Source organism: Convolutriloba macropyga, unplaced genomic scaffold (genome assembly GCF_964194025.1).
Source record: "Convolutriloba macropyga unplaced genomic scaffold, txConMacr16.3 SCAFFOLD_12_1, whole genome shotgun sequence".
NCBI classification, from domain to species: Eukaryota; Metazoa; Xenacoelomorpha; order Acoela; family Convolutidae; genus Convolutriloba; species Convolutriloba macropyga.
The window spans coordinates 8,533-33,190 of NW_027449655.1; the positions used below are offsets into that span (position 1 = coordinate 8,533).

The following is a 24,658-nucleotide window of genomic DNA, read 5'->3' on the forward strand; positions in this document are numbered from 1 at the left end:
ACATGAATCAACATTGAAATCTGATTGGCAGCTATTCGGTGTCAGACTTCATTCGCGGTTTCATTTGCTTTCTTTCGAACTGATTTTGAATTGTTTTTCAATTGAAAACCCTGAATTTTGAATCTACTCCAAAAAAGTATGATTGTTGGCATGCAGTTGGAACAGAAGCTCAGATGACACAGGTATATGTGAAACAAAACCAGATAAAAATATTTTCAAATTTTTTTGAAGAGATCACATTTCATTGCCACTATCACAATTTATGAACGTCTTTAGCCTTGCTCCTTAGAAATTCTATTTCTGATTAAATTCTGTCACTTTTTACAGAAAAAAAAATTGTGGCTATAGAGTGGAAACTAACTTCTTGTAATTTGTTTTTGCTTTAAGGATATGTGTTTGACGCAGTGAAATTTTTAAAAATGGAATTCGCAAATTAAAAAAATTAAAACTGGTCAACAATTTTGCATGGATAGAGATGAAATATGTCTAAAGACAACGAAGTGCAATTAAGAAAAATCTGTGCTTCATTTTGGTCCAATTTTTAATGGAAATAACAGGATTGACAGCGGTAGAAGACATTTCAACATTCACAGTCTATATCATATTATTTTGAAATTTCGCAAATTTAAAATAGTTGTTTGAAAAACTTGCAAGTTTGGTTGAAGATTCGTCAAAAAAGCTAGAAATCGTGCCTCAAATCTTAATCGAATTCAATGTATTTTTTAGTTTTTTGTTTCATTTAAGCAGTGAAATTCTTATACTTTTTGCTCCCTTTCCGCGATAAATTCATATGGCTTCAAGAACCACGGATTACCTAGTACTTATTCAGTAAACTTACAAGTCTTGGATCAGTGCTGTATCGGAGCGCTGATCATGTCACTTGACACGTCTTCAAGCAAATCTTAAGTCTTTGAAAGTCTTATGTCAAGTATTGAGCACAGTTTTTATGTTGAGGTGTTTTCCTAAAAACTCTTCTACAAGCACTTCGACAAAGTTAATTTGATAGAGAAAGAACAAATCTGATATCACCCAAAGGTAGCAGTCATGGCCACTTTTTTCTGGCCTTTGAAAAGAGTTCGGTTTTGGGGATGAATAATTGGAACCTTTTAAGCTGGTGTTTACTCTCTGTATTTACTCTCATTTACTTTCAGAATTAGTTTGGTCGGATTAACTCCTGTCTCGTAAAAATGTTAACCAATTTTTGTTAACCTTTACTTGACAATCCTTGGACAATTCGTGACATGTTTTCACAAGACGTGCGTTTCACTAAAAAGGTGATGATCAAGAATTCAAATTTGTTCCCTGATATCCCAGTGTTTTTGTCCAACTTTGCCCATAATTACGTTTTGTCATCACTCGTTGTTGTCATTTTATAAAAAGTTGTCAGCCCTGTTGTCTAAGAAGTAGAGCAACACATTTTGTCATCTTTTGACTAGGCATTTTTTATGTGTATCTTAGCATGTTTACTGCCCTTAATCCCTGTAAAAAGGCATATCATAGTTGCTAAGAAGAAGTAAAAAAGTAATTAATAAGGATTTAAAATGTCGTGGGTCGTAAAAGTTTGAGATCAGTCTTCGGAATATTAATTTAAGCAAAATCTTCTACAGAAATTCATTTTTATTATCCAATATTGGCATGAAAATTATCAGCGCAGACAAATAACATCTTAGTTTACTGATTGTTAGTTTGGTTTATTACTCGATCAATTTACAAATCTAAAAATTTTTTTTGACCATTTTGGCGCTAATTTTGCGTGCATAATGTTAGATGCCTACTGCGTGCCTAATATTTTTACAGTCTCGTATATCTTTCGCTAAGTCAAAATCTGCCTTCTTCTAGGCCATTGCTTTAAAAAAAATATTCAACTTTTTAAAAAAAATTTACTAAATGCTTGTCCATCATTTCCAGTATATGACTACTGAAACTTATAAAACCATGTCTGGAAGGTTCTTCGGCACTTAAAACAGATTTTTTGAATACTTTTTAACACTACTTCACTTGCTTACCTTAAACTAATTTCTTACCTGGTCCTTTTGATCACATGATTTTTCTGTCCCTCAAATTCGCATCACTAAAAACTAATAATGAGAACAACTGAAATTTTGATTAAAAAAGACCTCAAACCGTTTTATATACAGAATCCTTACAACTCACAACCTTCATTAAACTCATCTGAATTCTATATAAATAAACATACTTTTCCATTTTCATTTTTTGCATAGCTAATTTTCAATGTTTATGTTCCGAATTAGAGTGTCCGTAATCCATTCCTGAAAATAAACAACGTTTGCAAAGTAGCTCCCTCCATTACAAACTGCTGTCTTTTCCTCATCTTGAATATTTCTGTAGAAACTTGCAATTCCATAAACACATTCAGCTTCTCCCGTTAAGCAGTGCAGTTTGTATAGTGGACTACCTGTGACGTCACGCATTTGTAATTTCTTGTCATTTCTGCACACCTGTACTATCAATTATCTTTAATTTATATCCAAAACAGGTTTAAACTAACCCCATGGTTACTAATGGAACTTTTTGGCACATAAAACACATAATATTTCTTTTCATTAAAAAAACTACCTAATATTTGGTTTTCCTTAAATAATCTGAGAAGGATATTTTAGCTATTAATTATCTTGTCGACAAGTATCATCTGCGGCACTGTGTAAACTTTGAGAAAATTGAGATCCCGATGGCAACAATTCTTACATAAAATTGAGTACTAAGTTGTGTCCTACTCTTCATTTTATCCCTACTTGAGAACACAAGTTAATAGTAGTGGATAAAACAAGGGATTCAACCACCAGTAAAGTTTGTCCCTTTCTCCTAACGCTAATCGCGCATGTCGAATTGGGCCAAATTTTACTGTTTGTTGAATCCCGTGTTTTATCCACTACTATATATTAGCTCTATATTCATTTCTTTTATATTTTAAATCTATCATTACTTGTCTCACTTAGTGCAAGCCACTAGTACAGAGTTAAGCTGGTAATTAACCATTATCAGACGGATAGTTCGGGTTCTATCCTCACTGACTCCAGTGAACGTATCCCAGATACTAGTATAAAACTAATCAGTGAAACTGCTTCGCAGATGAGACCGTGTAAAAAGCACGTAAAACCAACTTGCGAAAAACTTGAACAAAAATTGAAAGAAGTATTAAAATAATAAAAATTTTCATATATTCCCAAATCAATATTTAATCAATCTAAAACTAAAACTTTCTGTCTCACTTGGTGTAGTGGTTAAGTCATCGAGTCTAGTTAAGTTGCTTTAGCAAACGGAAGGTTTGGGGTTCCTTCCTCACTGACTCCAGTGAACGTCCCCCGACTCTAAAGAATTACTATGAAACTAAGTGAGATAAAAAAAACCAAATTCACAGTTCTTAAAAAGGATGATCCCTGCTGTGAGACTGTATATGGGACTCACTATGATGGGTATACATTCAAAAACACTGAGATCGGTGGAAACACAGTGATTAGTGTTTTTCTATGTCTTCTTGAATATTATACTTATAAACATGCTCTCTGAATTGATTTCTAGTGTGACCATATCTATATCTATGAAGATAAATACATAGTTTACATTTCCTTTTTCTAAATCAATCTATATAATGATATATGTTTATAAACGTTACACATACTACATGTTAGATATTGATAAGGATCAGAATAATGGTATCCCAAATGGTCTATATAATCTTTCACTTTAACCATATTTTTACAAACATAACTTGATATTTTTCATCAAATAGATATATCAAATTATCATTATCATTATCATTATCATTATCATTATCATTATCATTATCATTATCATTATCATTATCATTTTCATTATCATTATCATTATCATTATCATTATCATTATCATTATCATTATCATTATCATTATCATTATCATTATCATTATCATTATCATTATCATTATCAATGACATTATCCTTATCATTAACATTATCATTATCATTAACATTATCATTATCATTATTAGCAAAGCTACTTCGTAGATCATTAACATTATCATTAACATTATCCTTATCTTTATCACCACCTCTACTACAACTTAAACAAGAACACTCATTGTATATTCCTGGATATTTACATTGATTAACTAGAATATTCAAAGCCCTTTTAATTCTAAATCCTCTATCAATAAGATAGATAATGTATAAACAATAAGCCCCACAACAAGATTCATCGTATTGTTGTATTTTTCATTAGAGCCTAGATCAACATATTCTTCTTAAAATAAAGGTGGAGTTTCTACATTAAAACTATCAAAGTAATATGTTGGACCACCTTCTCTTCTTATAACTAAAACCCAATGTGTACCTTCAGTTGGATGTAGATTTACAATAATGTTGAAGTTAGGATCCCTGATACTATCTGGAGTTTGATCTCTCATTACAATTTCACTCAGTGTTAGACTTATATCTTTACCTATATCTTTTATTCTGATATCACTCATAGCATTATTATCAATATTAAATTTATTATTGAATTCCTCAAAAGTTAGGATGAGCATTTTTGTATAAAAAATTTATTAAATCTAAGTCTTAGTCTAAGTCTAAATCTAAATCTAAATCAAATCTATATTTATTATATAAAAATGGAAACAGGTAGTGCAGTTTTTATTTTTATTTTTATAATTGGAATTTGTTATAAAATTTATGATTCAAGACCAAGTAAATATACAAAACTAGAAGAAAGCTTTGGTGGATTTATGAATAGGAGTCTAGTTAGACTTGGACAATACTTAAAGTTATACTTAGACCATGGTCAAGTTCAAGATCAAAACCAAAACCAAGACCAAAACCAAAACCAAGACCAAGCTAAAAATATAGTTATAGTTTGTAAAGATGACAGAGACTGGATAGATCCTGAGTCTAATAAGTTTTATACTGGGTTTAATAAATGTGATATAAATATGATCACAAAAAATAACACGCATAAATTTCAAAATTGTGTAATAGTACTTGATGATATGGGTGATAGGTTAGATAAGGATATAGATTATTATTTTACTGAAGGTAGACATTATAATATTCAAATGATTGTAATGTGTCATAAACCAGCTCAAACAATTAATACAGCAAGAATGAGTTGTGATACTAATTATTTAACAACTTATAATGGACCTCACCTATTTAAAAACTTTAATGAGATATATAAATGTGAACATGGTGAATTAAATTGTAACTATTATAATTATACAGATGGAATGTCAGATGAACTTCGTTATGGTATAATTAAATATAATAAAAAAGAAAATACTTTTATTATTATTAGTAGTAATAGAACAATGATATATGATTCAAGAGTTGGTTTCCTTGATTTAAAAGCTCTTAGTTTAAAAGATGAATTAGAAAGAGAAGACATAAAAAAACTTATAGCATATATGAAACCACTAATGATTAGTGCAACAGATAGAAATTTTATTAATAATGATATTTATCAGTTTTATTATAATAAACTTCTTACTTTAAACACTATTAAAATTGAGAATGATGTTCTAATTAAGGAAATGATTATGGGAAAGGGTATGAAAATTTCATCAATTATTGGTGGAATTATAGGCGCAGGTTTACTTATATTTAATTGTTTTTATCCTAATTCAATATCAAGAAATGCTGGAACTGTAGCAATGGGAGCAAGTACAATTTTGAGTAGAGTAAATACATTATTTAATGTTGGATATGGAGAAGAGTTGGAAGGTGAAACACAAAGCAGTTATACTGATCAGGGAAGCAGTTTGGTAAACCACGAACTTTGTTCGTATATTGATCAGTGTAACTGTGACTTCGTCAATGAAGAGACGGGAATTTTGAATAGAAATGGAGGAAAGTTTTTAAACAAAATATATAAATAATGAAGAATTTAGAGAAGAGATTATAAATTTTGTTAAAGATAAAGAAGAATTAGACCTTGATTTGATCTTAGATAACAGATGTAAAACTAATACACTCAATACTTTAGGAAATAAATATTTAACAGAGTGTATCACATCTAAAGATAATACTAAAGATTTAATTGAAATCATGGCTAAATATTACCCTGTGAAGGATTAGGTAAATTTTATAGTTTACCCTATTAAAAATGCTTTTACAATGTTTAGAGTGTAACTATAAATGTGGAAACTTTGCTGTTTTAAAATATCATTATGAATCATTTCTTAAAGATATAACTGATAAATGTATGTGTGGTAATATAATATTAAGTGGTATTTGTGCTAATGATTTTTCTCCATGGGGTTGTTCATTAAAAAATGAATCTAATTCTAGTTCTAGTTCTAAACTAGTTCTACCTCTAGTTCTAACCCAAGTTCTAGTTCTAACCCTAGTTCTAGCTCTAGTTCTAGATCTAGTTCTGGTTCTGGTTCTGGTTCTGGTCCTGGTTCTATCTATGACTATAACTCTAACTCAGATCCTAACCCCAACCCTAACCCTAACCCCAACCTTATCCCCAACCCTAACCCTAACCTTATCCCTAACCCTAACCTTAACCCCAGCTCAGAAGTATTAACTAGATGTTGTAATAAGTGTAATTATATAAAACCACTAAATAATTTTGACGAGGGTAAGTATACATGTAGAAGTTGTACTTCAGCTAAAGTTAATTGTCCATATTGTACTTCTGTTGTGACATATGATGGGATACGGGCTCATGTAAAGAAACAACATCCAGATGTAGAATTGACTAGAGGATTTAGTAGAAATATAACTGATCGGTGTAACCGCATCGCGGATAAAACAATTAATCCTAGTTGGCAAAGTCCTAGAGCTAAAAGTCCTTTAGTTTTTAACCAAACAGAGGATCTGCGAAGCAGTTTCACTGATAGTTGTTCATGTAAATACTATAATTTTGTATCATTTCTTATTAATAATGGAATAAATATATAAAAAATAAAAGAAAATATAAATTTATTGAAAAGTATAGATAATTTGAAATAAAAAGTATAAAAAAATAAAAAAAATATCAAAAAAGAGGGATCCACTCTTTAAGAGCGAAAAAGAGCGATCTTTTCTACTGGGGATCACTCCGAATAAGAGTGAATCAATCTTAAAGAGTGAAATGTAAATTTTGCTTTGATTTTTTGATTTTTTGTTTTTATTTTTGATTTTAATTAATTTTTTTATTGAATTTAGAGCTAATATATAGTAGTGGATAAAACAAGGGATTCAACAAACAGTAAAATTTGGCCCGATTCGACTTGAGCGATTAGCGTTAGGAGAAAGGGACAAATTTTACTGGTGGTTGAATCCCTTGTTTTATCCACTACTGTTAATCTTGCAAGATTCTTGCAGAAAAAAAGCATCCTTCCAGGGTCGTGTAAGGCAAATTTAACGCTGCAAGATCTTGCAAGAGAAAGTGATTTTTGCAAGAAACTTACGAGAACCTTGTAAGATTATCATTCAAATTGGGCAAGCAAAAATTAAATCCCAAAAATGAGAATCCAACAGAGAAAAATAAGAGTTAATAAGTTACAAAAATTGCACTGACGGCTGACCGAACTAAACCATAGTAACGGATTGCATAAATCATAACAGAAAACATTGATTTTTTTTACTGCGAGTCAAAAAATTCAGATATCTTAGTTTTTACACGAAATGGCTTGTTCTTTCAAAACTCAAGCGAAACCTTTTTTTACACAGAATCAAAACTTCACTTTCCGAAAATTCAGGTTTAACTATGTTTTCAGCATCTGATTTCAGGCAGTCAAAAAACGAATTTCTGACTTCAAACACCTAATTTAAATTAGTTTTGTATATTTTGAGAATAAGATACAAACACTCATGCCTGGAAGTAGGACATACTAATGATCCAAACTTTGCAGTTTAACAGTTAGCAGTTTGGTAGAACTGTAAAGTGTGATGATTGCAGGCCGAACTCTTTCGATAAAAACTCATCAAAATACCTGAAGGAAGAATCACTAAAAAGTTTTCAATTTCATTTTTTTCAGACATTTTGTACACAGTCTTTTTTGGGGAATTCAATAAAAATTTTTTTTTTGAAAAACAGGTTTCTGGCTGAGAAAAAAAATTCCATTGTTTTTCTGTCGTTGTAGAAAGATAGATAAAACCATGTATTTTCTTGTATTTGCTCCCCTTCTTTTTATTTTTCGTTTTAAGAACTCTTGACGGTTACAAAATGCTTTGCTTCGGAGAACACATTTAGGATAAGATAAGACGTAATTCATTCGTATGTTTTGACAGGATTTCTACTTAGATTGAGCACTTCCTGAGAGATAAATTATGCTCAAGACGTTTTGTAAAAAAATAAGTTTTTTTACAAAACGTCTGGTAAAATAGGGTATTATCAGTGCAGATTAAGATTTTTCACCGCGATTCATGTATTGTCCTCCGTTTTTATATTATATCCTCTCATCGTATTCTAAATTGTACTATCACGCGAACGTTGCTTTAGAGCAAATTGTCGTCGATCATTACAAATATTGAGCTTTAATTCAAAACTTTTTGTCATAACCCAACGTATCGTTAATTTTGATTGATAAATGTAGCACCTACTCAGTTGAAGGAATTGGGTAAAATGGCAGAAGGTTGAAATATTCGATGTTTAGAGATAGTGAGTGCAAAAAATTAAGTTCAACGGGCAGCAAAAATGTCAGGTCTTGGTTAAAATAGAAAAAAACATCATGTCAACTTTTGTCATTTGCGATCGGCTCTTATGACTTTTAAGAAAACATTTTTTCTCAACTTGGATCTCAATGGATACAACAAACAGCCAAATTTATAGGAATTCACAGATCACAACAGAACAAAATTATTTTTTAATCAGATATTGGTTTTTAAACACTCAGCTTTTTAATGGCTTGTAGGTATTGTTTTTTCTCAAATATAATCTTATAAAACAAAGTTTGGAAAACTGATGCCGTTTTCTAATTTTGGCTAAAAAATCGCTCTCGGTCCTCCTGACTTCTCAAAACTTTTTGCAAGAAGCTAGGATATTTCTCTGAAACTTTTTAAAAGTTTTTTCTTGACGTAAATCTATTTTGTATTGTTCTATTGAAGTCAAAAACCGCTTTGAAAACTAGAATTCTATTCATTTGATAGTTTTTTGGCAGTTTTCTGGTTTCCAGTATTTCTAAAGATTGTCCACTGTTTAATTGTTGATAACCTTACAATGCATGGTTCATTGATTGATTTGTTATTAGGTTTGCAGAATTGTCAAACCAGGCTACAATAAAAACGTTATTTTTTTCTGAAATTAATAGAAAGCGATGACTTAACAATAGTAATTAAAAAACGCTTTAATAAACGCTGCTACCATTTTAGATAGCCATTAAAATGATCAATTTACATTTTTGTAAATAAAAGAACACAAAAGTGAAATTTTTTGACGAAAATTTTTGTCTGCAATATTTTTTTTACCTATGATGACAGGTACGGTGGTAAGGTAGGAAAAAGTTTTTTTTGTGGGAGAAAATTCAACAGAGGTTGTTGAAATTATTCAACCAAATGTAAAATGACAAAAAATGATGCATTTCCTTTTCATTTTCGCAGTAAAAAACTCTTCCATAATATGTTATTTTGACGTTTAAGATGAATTGACCATCATTGAACTATTTGTTAACCACTATAAACAGTTCTTTGTAATTCTTCTCAAAATAAAAAATCAGAATATCAGAATTAGTTTTAAAAAGCTTGATTCCTCTCAGTTTTCGCCTCAAAACATGGAAAAACATGCGTTTCTTCAGTACACTAAAAGAAAAGTAAAAGTTTACTGCTTCTCTGAGAAAACAAAAGGAAAAACAAAAATTGTTTGTTTGTAATCCACCGAAAATGTGCTTTTGCATGCTTTATTTTGTGCCTCAGACGAAAGCAAAAGTGATTTTTGAACAGTGAACACATTACAATTACGGAAAAATATGCGATGAAATCAACTATAAATTTTAATTTCCGTGATTATAAAAGCCTATATTAAATTAAAGAAGTTTGTCTTCAAACTTTTATTTTGCTTGGGTTAGACAACAAATTCGAGAAAAGTAAATTAGCGTGTTTTTTGTGATTTCAAATCATTCTTCATTGAATTAATTTTTAAAATTTTTAAGTTTTGTATTAAAAAAACAGCCTATTTTTGTGTTCCAGGACTTTTTTTGTGTTCCAAGATTAATTTTCGCTAGAAAACAATCAATTACATGAACAGATCTGATCGGATCTGAAAAAACAGTTGCTATAGCCTGGCTTACGGTCACGTCAGAGGTCTACTATTAAGAGTCTGAATCAGAGAAAAATCAGAGTCTGAATCAGAGTCTGAATCAGAGAAAAATCAGAGTCTGAATCAGAGTCTGATTCAGACAAAAATCAGAGTCTGAATCAGAGTCTGATTCAGAGTCTGTATGAGACTCTGAATCAGAGGAATTCAGAGCGAAATGTGACCTGAATCAGAGTCTGAATCAGTACTGATAATTTCTGAATTTTACTCTGATTCAGTACTGAATTTGCTTTTGAGTTAGGTACGGGTTATCATACAAAAAAAGGAGGGCAAGAAATCAAGATAGGTTCCTTCATCCATAGCACAGATACTGCCACCGTCCATTACAGGATGTGTGCATATTCTATCAATTGGGCACTCGATTAAACTGAATGGAGTCACGCCTTCAAAATGGGTCTGATGAAACAACGTCTCCTGAAACAGAAAACGAGGAATTATTCTTTGACGATTTTGCTCGCAATGGCTTTCGTAATTCAAATAAAGTCTTGGCTGTTCTCCAGAATTTTGTGCGCTCATAATTTTTTCTTAGACAAAGTGAATCGATATCTGAGTGCCCCCCCCCCCCCCAGTGGCTGAGGTGTGCGCTCGAAATTATCCTGATCAGACCAATTCGAGCGGACATCTGACCATTTTGCGCTCGCATTTTTCGAGCGCACGACCGCACTTGAGTCTGGTCAGAGACCGTGTTGAGGACAACGACGTAAAACGACAATGTTAACGCAAGAAATCGTCGTTTTTGTTGTTCTGTTGTCGTTTTCTTCGTTTGCATTAGTTTCCGTCCTTTAAGTCGTCTTTTACGTGTAAGAAATGATAGTTTCTTTGTCGTTTTTCTGTCGTTTGTTACGTCTTTTTTTAAAATGAAATTGTCCTAATAGCGCAGTGGTCAGTGCATTAGGTAGGAGATCGGGAGGTCAATGTCGCGAACCCCAGGAAAACGATTAAAAGACGACGATATCTTTTGAGTAAAAACAAAATTCCTAGACACGGGAGTTACTTTCCGTCTGGAACGGTCTGGGATAGTCAGATTTATAATAGAATATAATAATAAATTGTTCATTTTCTGTTATCGAGCAACACAAAAGAAGTTTATTTACTGTGCACAAAAAATATCTACAATGAAGTTCAACAGAAAAAAGAGCACACCATTAGATCATCAGTTGATCCGTTTTCAGGTGCCTCACAAAATAGGAATGTCAAAGATTTGTTGATAATGAACCCAAAGAAAATTACTATAGTAATTGAACTATAAATCATGAATGGTTAAAACAAAAAAATTAAATAAATAAACCAATAATTGAGTGCAGGGGGCTACAAATAGACGTACTTAAAAGAAATAACTTGAAAAGTCTTGGTTGTCAATTATGTGATTTCTTAAAAAACATATGGCAAAAATGTTTATTTGCTGATTTGTCATTTTTAAAACCGTATTTACAAAGGAAGGTTCAAGAAAAACCAATAAACTCAACAGTTTTCGAACCTTAAACCTCAATCGGTTTGTCACATTTTTTGGATCACCGCAATCAAGACACATCGTTGTTTTTCTTCTTTTATTTACTCTGTTTAATTCGTTATCATTCAAGAAAGATTTGACGTGAGTAACTACACATTCGTCTCTTAGCGTTTTTATCAACAGTTTAAGTACTTCGTACAAGTGTGGTTCTTTTGCTAAAAACAGATTAAATTTTCTCCTTAGATCGCTCACTGAGTTGAACGTTCTCTTATTGGAAATTATCCTTCTGATTTCTTTTTAAATTTTGAATCTATCAAAGAAATATCTGACAAAACAGAATTTCCCTAAATTAGTATACCATATTGCACTACCGGCTGGACATAACTTTTAAAAACCTGAATCATTTGACTTTTACTAAGAAATTTTCTCAGTCTATAGAACAGTCCACTGAATTTTAATAGTTTTTGTTTAACAACTTCAATATGATTTTTGAAAGACAATTTGTTATCTATTGTTATTCTAAGGTAACGTATTGAGTCAACGCTCTCAATTCTTTCTTTATCAATGTTAACCTGTTCTTTCCTGGAGTAAGTTTTAATTTTTTCCAGAAAACATCGATTTTGTTTTCTCGGTATTGATTTCTAATTTATTTTTAGTTAACCACTGATTACATTTTTGTAATTGAGATTTGTGTTTTATCACAACATCGTCGGCTCTGGCTGAAGTTTCAATCTTTGTGTCATCTGCAAAAACTATGATGTTAGATTCAAGATTAGTTAAATTGTCAACATCTTGCATTTTGCTCAAGTCATTCACGTATATTATGAAAAGCAGAGGACCAAGTACCGATCCCTGGGGAACTCCAATATCAACAAAAGCAGTACTTCAAACAACTTCTGCGATTTGAACAAAAACTGAGAGCGGTTAGTTAGGTATGATTTAAGTATATTGAAAACATGACCTCTTAAACCAATATTATAACATTTGCCTAATAGTACTTTATGGTCTGCCGTATCAAAAGCTTTTTCGAGATCCAGGAATGCGCAAACAGACATAACAGATTTATCAGATAATTTTTGTCGCAAGAGTTCAATCAGAAAAAAACAGCGTCAACTGTACTTCTTTTGGCCCTGAAACCAAACTGGGAGCATGAGAGCAGATTAAATTTCATTAAAAAACAGATAATTCTTCCCTGAAGCAATTTCTCGAAGATCTTTGCTATCGTTGGTAATAAAGAAATGGGCCTAAAATTTGATAGTATACTCTTATCTCCAGATTTGTGAAGTGGGAAAACTTTTGAAATTTTAAGAGAATCGAGGAACACGCCAATATTGAAACATTCATTGAACCATTTTGAGAGAAAAGGACTCAGGACATTAGAAAATTTCTTGATGCAGAAGTAATTGAGGTCATAACAGTCCTCACTGTACTTATTCGGAGCATTATTTATGATATCGAAAACTTCTTTGTCTGTAATATCAGCAAGAAATATAGAATGTTCTGCTTTATCGGTCGTTTTTAGAAACGATTTTGTTGGTAAATGTGCATTCATTTTCCTTTCGCTTGATGTAAAAAAATCATTTAAATGGTTGACTTCTTCTTGAGATGGTTTTTTTCCAAGATTTTCATTTTTTTGCCTGTTATGTCACCATAAACCTTAAAAAAGTTTCGGTTTGTGTTTGCTGCACCCTTTTCAATTTCATTTTGATAAAAAGTCTTCATTTTGTTTTTATCAAAGTTTTTACCTTTTTGCACTGTTGTTTGTATTCGTTATCGGCCATTATTGATTGAACTTTGAGTGCTGTCTTCCACAACCTTTTTTTCTTTGCGGTAGCGTTGTTGACTTCGTTGTCAATCCAGATCTTCTGCGCATGTTTTCTTGTTTTCTTAGGTAAATAGTGATCTAAAGCTTCTTGCACGATTCTTTGTGAACATTTGAATTTATCATTAATTTCTTTTTCGGTAAGATCAATTTGTTTTAATCGCTGCAATAAAATAAAGCCAATTTTTTCCTGTAGAAAAGGATTGTCTAGTTTTGCCCAATTTCCTGATTGAAAAAATTAAATTCTGTTTCTAAGTTTGTTTTACTCTTCAATTTAAGGAAAAGCGAATAGTGATCAGTTATTTTTGTTCTTTGCCTGGTAACCTCTGACTCAAAATTTGTAAGGAACAGGTCAATATAGGAATTTGAATTTTTTGTTTCTCGTGTAATGAGGTTCTCACTTACCAATTTTAGGTCAAATGTTTGGGTCAGTTCCCTTAAATATGATTGTTTGTTCCCTTTAGATAGAAAATTCACATTAATGTCACCGCACAGCACATGCAGGCTTTGTGGATCGCTAATCTGTTGTTCCAAGTAGGTACTAAGAACGTCAAAAGTAGCAATCGTGGTGGCATTAGGTGGTATATAAACACTAGTCATTGATAACTTTTTTGTTCCAATACTGAAGTAAACCGTAACCACTTATATATTCCTCCACCTCTTGTTTCCCTGTTGCTTGTAACCAGTTCATCCTAACCATCTATGTGAAAAATATTTGATGAGAACTTATCTTTAAGCCATGTCTCTGTTAGGCAGATTGCTATAGATTTTTCTTTCTGAGACGCAATTTCCAAAGTGAGTTCATCAAAAAAAATTTTTAGTGATTGTATGTTCTGTAGCATGATAACTTGCTTGGTTTCGGCCAGTAACATTTTGTCTATGACGACCATGAGAGAATAGTTCAACTACACAATCTGAGCAATCAGCTTTGACTAATGAAATCATTAACAATTCAGTCAGATATAGTAATGTTTTTTATCTGCGCTTACAGGCAGAGTCTGCGCCACACAATCACTTCTATGCAGTCCGTACAACATATATCGTGATGGCTGAAGAATTTCAGTTTGGCTCTAGGTTTGACTGCTTTTAGTGCTTTTGGCTCATAATTTTCTGCTTCTTCTGCCTATTCAGTGCAATCCTAACATCTCAATTCAGCGGCAAAATATCGTGTCTGCCTGACTTGCAACCCACTCCCCGCCCGTCATAACCAGTAATAATTTTTACAAAGAATAAAAACTAATTTATATCAATACCCTAGTCGAGGCCTGGAATTATTAAAAGACTGTCCTCGACAGACATTGGGTATGAAAAGAATTTGTCTGGACCCAATGTGATTAACCGTGAAGGAAATTGAAAACAAGTCATTATAACGGTCGCGAGCGTAGTTCCAGGACAAGTGTCCAGCCAAATTCCAGAACACCTTTATTGTCCGGCCAAATTCCAGGACGTATGTTTTAGTTCCAGCCAAAGTCAAAGACATATGTCTTTGACTTTGGCTGGAACTAAAATACTCGTCCTAGAATTCGGCTGGAACTAAAACATACGTCCTGGAATTTGGCTGGACAATAAACGTGTTCTGGGATTTGGCTGGACACATGTCCTGGAATTACGCTCGCGACCGTTATAATGACTTGTTTTAAATTTCTTTCAAAGTTAAGGACATTAAGCGCAATTGGTTAAGCATTGGGTAAGATTGGAGAAGGTAACGAGATCGAACCCAGATACTGTCGAACTTCTTAGTTTGCCTTATTTTTGCATATGAAAAGAATTTGGCTGGACTTATGGAAAGAATTAGCCTCGAATTTAATTAGAGTCCTCGACCATGTAAATTAATTCAATATTTACCCCCACCTGGAGTTAATAGGTCTTTTCGTCTTTTCATAAAATTCAGGTTTCGACTAGGGTAAGGATAGGTTACGTTTATGTTCATCACTATCAGGACTGTTTGTTTTTCGAGTTTTTTTTTAGCAGAATGACTTGAAAAACAGTATGTTGTTATTCTGATCGTGAGAATTCCATGACGACGGAAAATCGCCTGTGATTATACAAAATCTTTCGGAAACTCATATCAAATTTAACGTCTGAGTTAAAGCCTCAAAAAAATGTCTGATAATTGAAAAATTGCCGGAGAATTTTGTTTGGAGGCATCATGTTTGCAAAGAAAAAGATTGTCTGAAAAGAATATCTTGAATGGCTAGTGCAGCGATGAAACTTTATCCGGTGAAATTTTGAAAGAAAATCAGACCAAACGGGAGTAACGAACTCCTTTTTGTAGAAAATTGTTATAATCTGGAAAATAGTTCAGTTCTTCATATGTTGCGTAAGCTGTGAATCTAGCTCAAATCTACCCCTTTTCCTGAAATGTCCTTGTAATGATAATTACTTTCCTGCGATCTTGATTCCCCTGATTGCCACTTCTTGGTAGTCATACAGGGATCATATATGATGTCATACAAATCATGACGTATTTCCCAGTACGATTCTTGTAAGACTACTAAGAAATCATATATGATCCTTGTAAGATAGCTTAGCAATCGTACATGATCCGAGTATGAGTATCAAGCATTAGACATCTATTTTTCATAAATGTTTTGCCCATTTATAGTTTTTATTAATGTTAATCGTTAAGGAATCACCTATGCGAGTTTGAAAAATTTGAAAAAAAGTACGCCAAAAATGCCCTTTTATACAAACACTCACACAAAGACACCAAGACGCACACATACCCACACAAAGATATAAAGGTATAAACCCACATAACAAAGAGACAGACGTACATACACACATATAACACACACGCAAACACAAATATCATACGCACAAATAACACAAACAGTCATACGCACAAAATAAACACACACACACACACACACATATATATATATATATATATATATATATATATATACATATATATATATATATATATATATATATATATATATATATATATACACATATATATATATATATATATATATATATATATATATATTTATATATAAATTGGTATACAATGCGCTGGAATCTTTCAATTATGCTGAAAAATGGAAAAAGCTTTTACTAAGAAGTGTTTTGAATTTTGACGAAACTCTGCGTAAAATAAGTTGACAACTGTTGATTTGCGCTTAAAAATCAGAAAAAGGTGGTCATCTGACCCTAAGAAGATGCTGAGTTTCTGTTAAGACATGAACAGAAAAGCGCAGAAATTTTTAGACAGATGCTGTGATCGTTTGTAAGAAAAAATGCTTTGAAATTTTGATGGTTCCAAACTCCAATGGACTTTTGCTGATTCAGAACTTTTCATACAAAACAATGCGCTCTTGACTTTAATCTATATAGTCAAAAATCTATATCGTAATTCATAAAAAATTTAATAAAAGATAATATCAAAGTTAGCCGCAAACATTAAAGTTGATGACATCATTGTTATTCATGGCAACCTCTTAGTTATATAAAAACCATTATCAGCGCCTTCGACTTTTTTGCGCAAATTTGAACACATTGTTGATCATTTGGTTTTTTCCAAACTTGGCGAGATTTCTGCGACAACACTGATTCCTGATTTCAATTTAACCTACACCAAAAATCAGTGATGTTATACAAAAATTGTAGAAACTGCCTTGAAACTGGAAATAGTCAAAGATTCTGCCGTTAGCAAAACAGTCAGTTTTTTTGTCGACCAGACAGTGTTTTCTAGTGGTAATCTTCGTAATCTTTGTATTGTATTTCTTCAGAAGAATTAAGTCAGAGTACTGTCACAACGTATTTTCCCTAATGGTACAAAAATGTTCTATTATCCGAACAAAAAACAGTTTGAAATGCCTCTGAGGTGAAAGGAACAATTAAAATGTATAGGTCGCGTGACATTGATAGGTTAGAAAATCTGTCATTATTCAATAATTCGGTAGTGATTCTATGTATATGGGCGTTTCGAAGTGATTTTGGCAGAGTCACCTAACCCTATTGAAAAACGGAGTATGCAAAAATGAAATTTGGCACTGTATATAAGAAAATCAGGCATTTTTTAAACCGGCTTTGCTCAAATCGAGCCGCTGGATATACGTGTTGCGAATGAAAAAATTTGCACATGCGTGTTTCAAGATAAATTTATTTTCAAGATCTGTTCTCTTGTGCTTTGAGACGAGTAAAAAAGACAGTCAATCTCAATGCCTACGTGGAACTGGAAGACACATCAAAGACGTGTGAAATTACCAATGAGCTTTTTTTGTAATTATAGGGACTTATTGTGTTACACTCGTGTTTTTATTTAAAAACTCAATGTAAAAATTAAACTTTTACACTCAATGTAAAAGTTGTATGCCCATTGCATCAGGTTTTATATTTGCAATATCAAAAAGTACAGAATTGAACCCTTTATTTGAACCCAGTGACATGGAAAGATTTTGAAGACCAAAAAAAGCTGATTTTGAGCAGAGGTTCAAATTTCTCTGCAGCAACTCTTCGAAAATAAATGATTTGTCAATCATGTTTTGTAAACTGGAACTCATTTTCAGCCTACATTTTTTTCTCCAGTTCGATTCGGTAATGTTTTTATATTTTGTACAGACTTTGCTAACACGCCAATTACGCCCCAATGCCTAAAATTGACAATTTTTCCGTTTTTTAATTTTCTGAAGACTCTATTGACGGCTATCAAAGCTACGAATTGACTGATGAAACCCAACCATGAAACACAACCATTCATAAAAATGCACCGGCAGACCATAAGTCCGTATAAATACCCATACAATATAAAGTTGTAATTTCCTGGGTCGAGGTTTGGTCCAAAAAATGTAAGATTGGCGGTGAAAAAAACTTTTCCACCGCAAAGCACCCGCATCTGTTAGCGCTGAATGCGGTGAAAGCGGTGAATTTTTGTAAGATTTGCTGTTTACTGTCGTACACGAGATCGAACTGCCGTAAAAACTGCCATACACGGGTTCGAACCTCGCATCTCCTTCACATCTTCAAGTTCTTACTCCACTGCGACATCTGTCACTTACTTCAATAATGTTTCCTGAGAATTTAAGATGAGCTTTGAATTTTGTGGTTAATAACTGTAAGTTTTGCCACCCTGGTAGAAAAACTTTTTATAGCAATCTGCTGGTATCGGTGAAAAAATGTCTTTGACCGCTTAGGCGGTGCCAAAAAAAAACCCATTCACCACATCTCAACACATTCAACGCATTGAGCGCAAATCTTATATGTTTTATTCAAATTCAACGCAAATCTTACATCTTTTAGCAATTTTTAGCGGTGACACCTCGACCCGGGTCTATAACTTTTGAATTATAGGGTCGACCCGGGACCTCATCCCAGGCAATGTTTTCAACAATGAATCACAGAATTATCGTAACGTACCTGTAGTTTTTCGGGAAAAATCAATTCGCTTCTGTTTCCGACAATAGAACCCATTCCACACGAAGCAACAATTGTCCGAAGTAATTGTTCACGAACTGTTGCCCGAGTACAAATAGGTAAAGAATAGAGCTGGCTCCTTTCAATTATCCGGTCTGTTTTGACAAGAGCCAGATCGTTAACTGGTTCGTCATCCATGATGAAACTTTAAAAAAACTGAAAAGTTAAAACTAGAAAAATACAAAGTTTTGTAGCGGGGAGGTTGGGGTTGTAAATCAATTGATAGATTCCTAAAAAAAGATCGGTTGCAGAGAATTTGGGGTCATGTCATTTCTTTTCTTTGAATCTTTAAGTCTACCCTAAACAACTTAGTATGAATACATCTTAGACGCCCACAAGGTCCTCCCGCTATTTTTTACATTGTAAGGTAATATATTGCAAGACAAAAATCAATTGAACGCATAAAAACACGGGGAAGAGAAGCGGAAAAATTTCGGATAGTATAGGAACTTGAATGATTAATAAGATATTTTCAACCAGGGTAGGTTTTAAGCGAAATAAAACGGTCATTTGGATGTTATACATTTTCCAACTATCTGATATTGAGAATAAAAACAAACGCCAAATATCTAATATAAAACAACTTTTGTTCTGTTCTTGCACACAAAGGTCAAAACTGGCAAACGATTGCCCTATGGCCGACGATTAAAATTGCACAAAATATGGCACAACGGTCTATCATGAGAATTTTACCCACGATAGAAAAAAGAGTTAAAAGTTCTGTTTCAATTACTTTTTGATGTAGGTAACGGCAAAAGAATAGAATGAAGTAAAAGAAGAGAATTCTAGATAGCACGCTTCCTGAGGATTAAGCAGAGGACACATTATGTAACACATCTGAGATTTCTTGTACAGTTTTTCGAAAAATCAAAATGTTGAACAAACGTGGGAGTTAATCCAGGCTCGCGCACACACATAAAATCTACCGCTTTTCATTCGGCAAGGAAAATTTTTGTATTAACGCAATAAGACTAAAAACTACCAAAGAGACAAGCTAAAAAAAGTTTATTACATGACATAATGACATGTCAAGTTCATGACATAATATATAAAAGTTACAGACGGCGAATTGCTGTGCTGACCGCTTGTTATTGTTTGCGAATTTAATGCTGAGTTCTCCTGGGCCAGTGTGCAGTTACGTCAGCGCAATAAAAAAGAAATCCGTCTTCTGTGAAATTTTGCTCTGCAAAGCTTCACTGTTTTATCAACTTATTTAATGTTTGTTTTTAAACCAAGGATTCTATACCATGTTGTGGTTGGGTTATTTGTTTATTTATGAAAGAATGACGTTCAGATCCTCAATGGCATTTTGCACTGGGTCAGTTATGTTAGATTTTGAGGTCGGCCGTCAAGTATACTTTTCGCGAGATATGATGCATAAAATTTTGTCCGAGAAACTTGACCCATTACGATTCTGTTTTCTTGAGAGTGCGGTGGATTTTTCTCGATACCTGTTACCCGATCTCTTCATCAAAAGGAAAACGGCATTCTGTCAAATTCCGAAAACTACTACAGAGGCTTGGATAAGTTAAGCGAAATGTCCACTTTGACTGCTTCTGCTTGTTGTGAGAAAAGTTTCTTATGCCCGATACCAGAGGTTGACATAAAACTGGCGCGGAAAAACTGGCCGACTAATTTGTCGCGTTTCCATGGGTCTGAAGTTTTCCGAAATTAGTATCAAATGGCAATATGTAATAGAGCGTTGCAAGTAATTTCTTCATTGGAAAATTACAAGTTTTGACGTTTTTAAAATAGCCGTGTTTTTAATAAGTAGAGCCATCTCGGCAATTAGTTCAAGACAAACACCGTTTTAAAATTCTCAATTCTCGAATTGCTCAATTCGCAAACTCCGAATTGCTCAATTCTCGCTTACTTGTGCCTCTTTTTTTTAAATTATGGGTGTCTTTGTCAAGATGCCTGTTTTTTTTGTACGCCAAGTGCGTCACTAAACATCGCAAAAGTGTAATAATATTATTACTCGACGTTCGCAGATAGATTTTTCCTGCGCTTGCTATGATGCCAGCACGCATTTGGCGAAATGTCCTTCGTTATCCAATTTCTAGGACGGACCGAATGGAAATAGTTGAGTATCGCGTCCTCGAGTACATCAGTGTGGCTACTTTATTGTCAACGCACAACCATCCATATCTCAAATCAAACAGTTGGTGTGATTGAGAGCCTTGAAGTTATCTTTGTTCTGAGCAACAGCATAATTGCAATTTTTTAAGGAGTGCGTGCTTAAAAGTGCGGCTCGCAATGGGATTATAAAAAATTTACCATTGGGTATTATAAGGAAATCTGTGTTGGTGGAGTAATTAACTGTAGAGTCTAGCTAATCAGATTGATTGCTCATCAAAGAAAAATTGAGATGAATGCTGACAAAAGGTTTTTTCTTTGTGAATCATTTGGTGGAGATTTTGGTTCTAAACTGTGCTCCGTTAGGGAGGGGGCTACCTTCCTATTGCTTTTGTGCACTAATTTTTTGAAGCGACCAGCCTCATGAACGAAGGACAGTCTAAAAAGAAGCAATGGCTCATTTAAATCTGACCAAACTATATATTTTTTGAATTTTGGATCGGAGCTGATTTTGTATCCAAACTGGTCTAATATCGGGGATAAAACAAAAAAAAGATTTAAACTCTGACCCATTTTAAATGCGACACGTATGGTTTTATAAATATTTTCTTGTAAATCAAACTGCCAAAAATTTAAGGAAATTTCCAAGGCATTTTTTGAGTAAATGGGACTCGTCAGAAACGTTTAGGAATACGTTTGGTCTCAATCAGATTTAATTTTTAGGTCAAAATTTCTCACATCTTTTTCATTTTTTGTTCACAAAGAGATAATGACAAGTTTAAGCAACACAACTGTTCTTTGATCATAAACTAATCCAAAATCCGTTCACGAACCATAGGCTCAGCAGGTAGCGTTCAGAGTTCTTTAGAAGAATTAAATGTAGGTGAAAATTGTTTTTTGATAGAAAACTGAATGTGCTCATTTATTGAGTAATGGAAATATGTTTTTTTCTTCTTTTGCGTTTTGTGATAATTACTGAACAGCTTTGAATTTGACTTTACTTAGATTTTAAAAAATGCTGCAAACTTCAATTCTCATTAGATGGTTACCCGTGTCGCCCTTTCTTTGTAATGATATAGGGACCATATTTGATGTCATACAAATCATAACGTATTTCCTAGTACGATCGTTGTATGACTACTAGAAAATAATACAAATCCTTGTATGATTACCAAGAATCGTAGTCTTTTTTGATAAATCTTTTAACTACATGTAACTTTAATATTATTGAGTAAAGGATCACCTATGTGATTTCCCGGCATCACATTGCTGATCCGTCAAAAGATAACCAACGATCCATATTAATTGCAAAATTGGGCACTAAATAAAAGGTTAAGTCGAAATAGATAGCTAAAGTTTTGATACGCTGAAGCCAGTTAATGCCTATAAATGCTCCTTTAAAAGACAAATTAAAAAAACGCATACAAAATCAAATTTGTTTTGTGCATATTTTCAAACTGCAAAGTTACTCTTTTAAGGCACACAACTCAAACGCGGATTGCAAATTCGATACAATAGTTTAATATGTCCTCTGACTACATTATGCGTGAATTTGTGGCACCAGTCAATGTTTTATGTGCCATGTATTTGACCTTGTATAGTTTCCGAGAAAGTTTATCAACTTCGATAGAAAAAGAAAACTATACAGTTTTTCGGCCTTCAAATTTTTTGTATGACCCCTGTATGATTTCTAGGAAGTCATATATGATCATTGTGTGTGGCTACCAAGAGTTCATACAAGTCATATATGACATAGTAGAGTACTGCTAATCATATATGAACTAGTCTGACTACTAAGAATTTTGTATGATACTATATCAATACGAAGAGGTCTTCGAATTTCGAAAAAAATTAAGACTCATCAGAAGTGAACAGGATCTCATTTTTTAAATCATAAAGCACAATTGAATCTAACTAGTAATCATTTGGCGTGCACGCCATTCGCAGGAAATTTGGACAGTCTGATCTGAAGTCCTTTCGGCCAGGGATTGTCTGACCAGAGATTGTTTCTGCCTGGGACCTCAACTTGGGAAAACTTCCCACGTTCCTGACAACGTATCAAATGGAGTCACAAAGGACCTCAAAAACTTACTTTGGTGCCAGGAAGAAGTCACTAATTCTGTAGAAGTACTTGAGTGTTCTGGGTTCTGTAAAGTCCCCAACTTCGAGCACAACGCGAGACGCTGAAAATGCAAAATTAACTAAAGGGTGTTTAGATCTAATTTAATGATATAAGATTAAATTTCTGGGGTGTGAAAATATTAACTGTAAGGTATTGTAGCAACCCTAATATCTGTAAGGTACAGTTTGTGCCCATATAAGGATATAGATCCGAATTTGAGTCGTAGTAATACCTAAATGTTCCTGCAAGATAGCTTTAGCTGTCTGCAATACCTTATACTTTATAGTTGTATCTGAGGAAAAAATATTTCCTCAGTTTACAAGATTATTCACTAAAAATGTTTAAAACAAGAACATTTTTAGACGTATCTTGAAGTTCAATAACAATATGGTTGTTTGAGCATAGTGCATACTTAACACATTTTTCTATTTCCGACAGTTGGAAAATTTCTGAGGCAAAAAATAAGAACGCTTTTCTTGCAATAACCTGATTAGAAAGAAAATAACTCCAAAACCAAAAACCGTTTCATCAGCATACGCAAATGCGTGAATCCTCGTTTTTTTTTTTAAATGAAAATAAGTACTTGTGAGTTTTTATCCCCGCATACGTGGGTGAGATTTAAAAGAATCTTTTGCTAAAAACTGTGGTATATTTCAGTTAACTTGACTCCATTTTTAAAGTTAACGTTCATGTCTCTTTGGCATCAATCATAAATTCAATCAATTTAAATATCCGAATGAAATGATGAACACACGAGACTGATCAGCAAATAAATTCCAAAAGAAAGCAACATAAGCTTTCAATTTCACCATGACAGCTTCAACCGTGTAAGCTATAATAATTTAACATGAAAGGAGCTCATTGTGTCACCACAAAAATTCTAATTTTTCACACATCTTTGGGTGAACAAATTTTGGGTCTTTCCCATGATAGCCCCCCATGAAATTATAGCCTCCACATTATGGTATAATTACCATGATTTGGGGGGGGGGGGGGGGGCTATAGCTTATCTGACCACTAAGCTGGGGGGGGGGGGGGGGGGCTATAATGAGAAAGACCCCAAATTTTACATTTTTTCTCTTAGAAGAAGGAAAAAACTTACGTTTATTTACGAACGCACAATGTCCCGCAGTGAGAGCATAACGTGCACTAATAACTGCCGCTCCACAGAAGCCACCGTTGTAAATCAATTTGGCATAAAATGGACGTCTTTTGGCGGACACACCTTGAATCATCAATTTTCTGGTCGATGTTGAAACCAATAATGTTTGTGATTGGGAAATAATGTCAATAAACAACAATGTCGTAAATATTGTTCGCATCAAATGCCTCATAATTTCAAAATATTTGAAAATAAAGTCGGAATGCAAAATCTATTTCTAATCAGATAACATAAAATCGCTTGAAGGCAACAAAGGCTTCTCTGCCCGAGAGAAAGTCTTTTTAAAAATGTTTATGGTCACAGCTTTCTAAAATTTCCATCCCCTCGACTTTTGTTTATTCAGCGTCGTTGCTTTGTAATTGGAGCGGTTAGG

General features: G+C 33.3%; 1 protein-coding gene across 1 annotated transcript; it reads right to left on the minus strand.

The window, feature by feature from the left end:
- Positions 1-2,222: 2,222 nt before the first annotated feature.
- Positions 2,223-24,457, minus strand: LOC142355220 (azurocidin-like). Its single transcript, XM_075407447.1, has 5 exons — positions 24,226-24,457; positions 23,094-23,184; positions 18,869-19,070; positions 10,490-10,646; positions 2,223-2,464 (listed from the first exon to the last, which is right to left on the minus strand). Exons 1-5 carry the CDS (start codon positions 24,455-24,457, stop codon positions 2,223-2,225), a joined length of 924 nt encoding a protein of 307 aa, XP_075263562.1.
- Between the last annotated feature and the right edge of the window lie 201 nt (positions 24,458-24,658).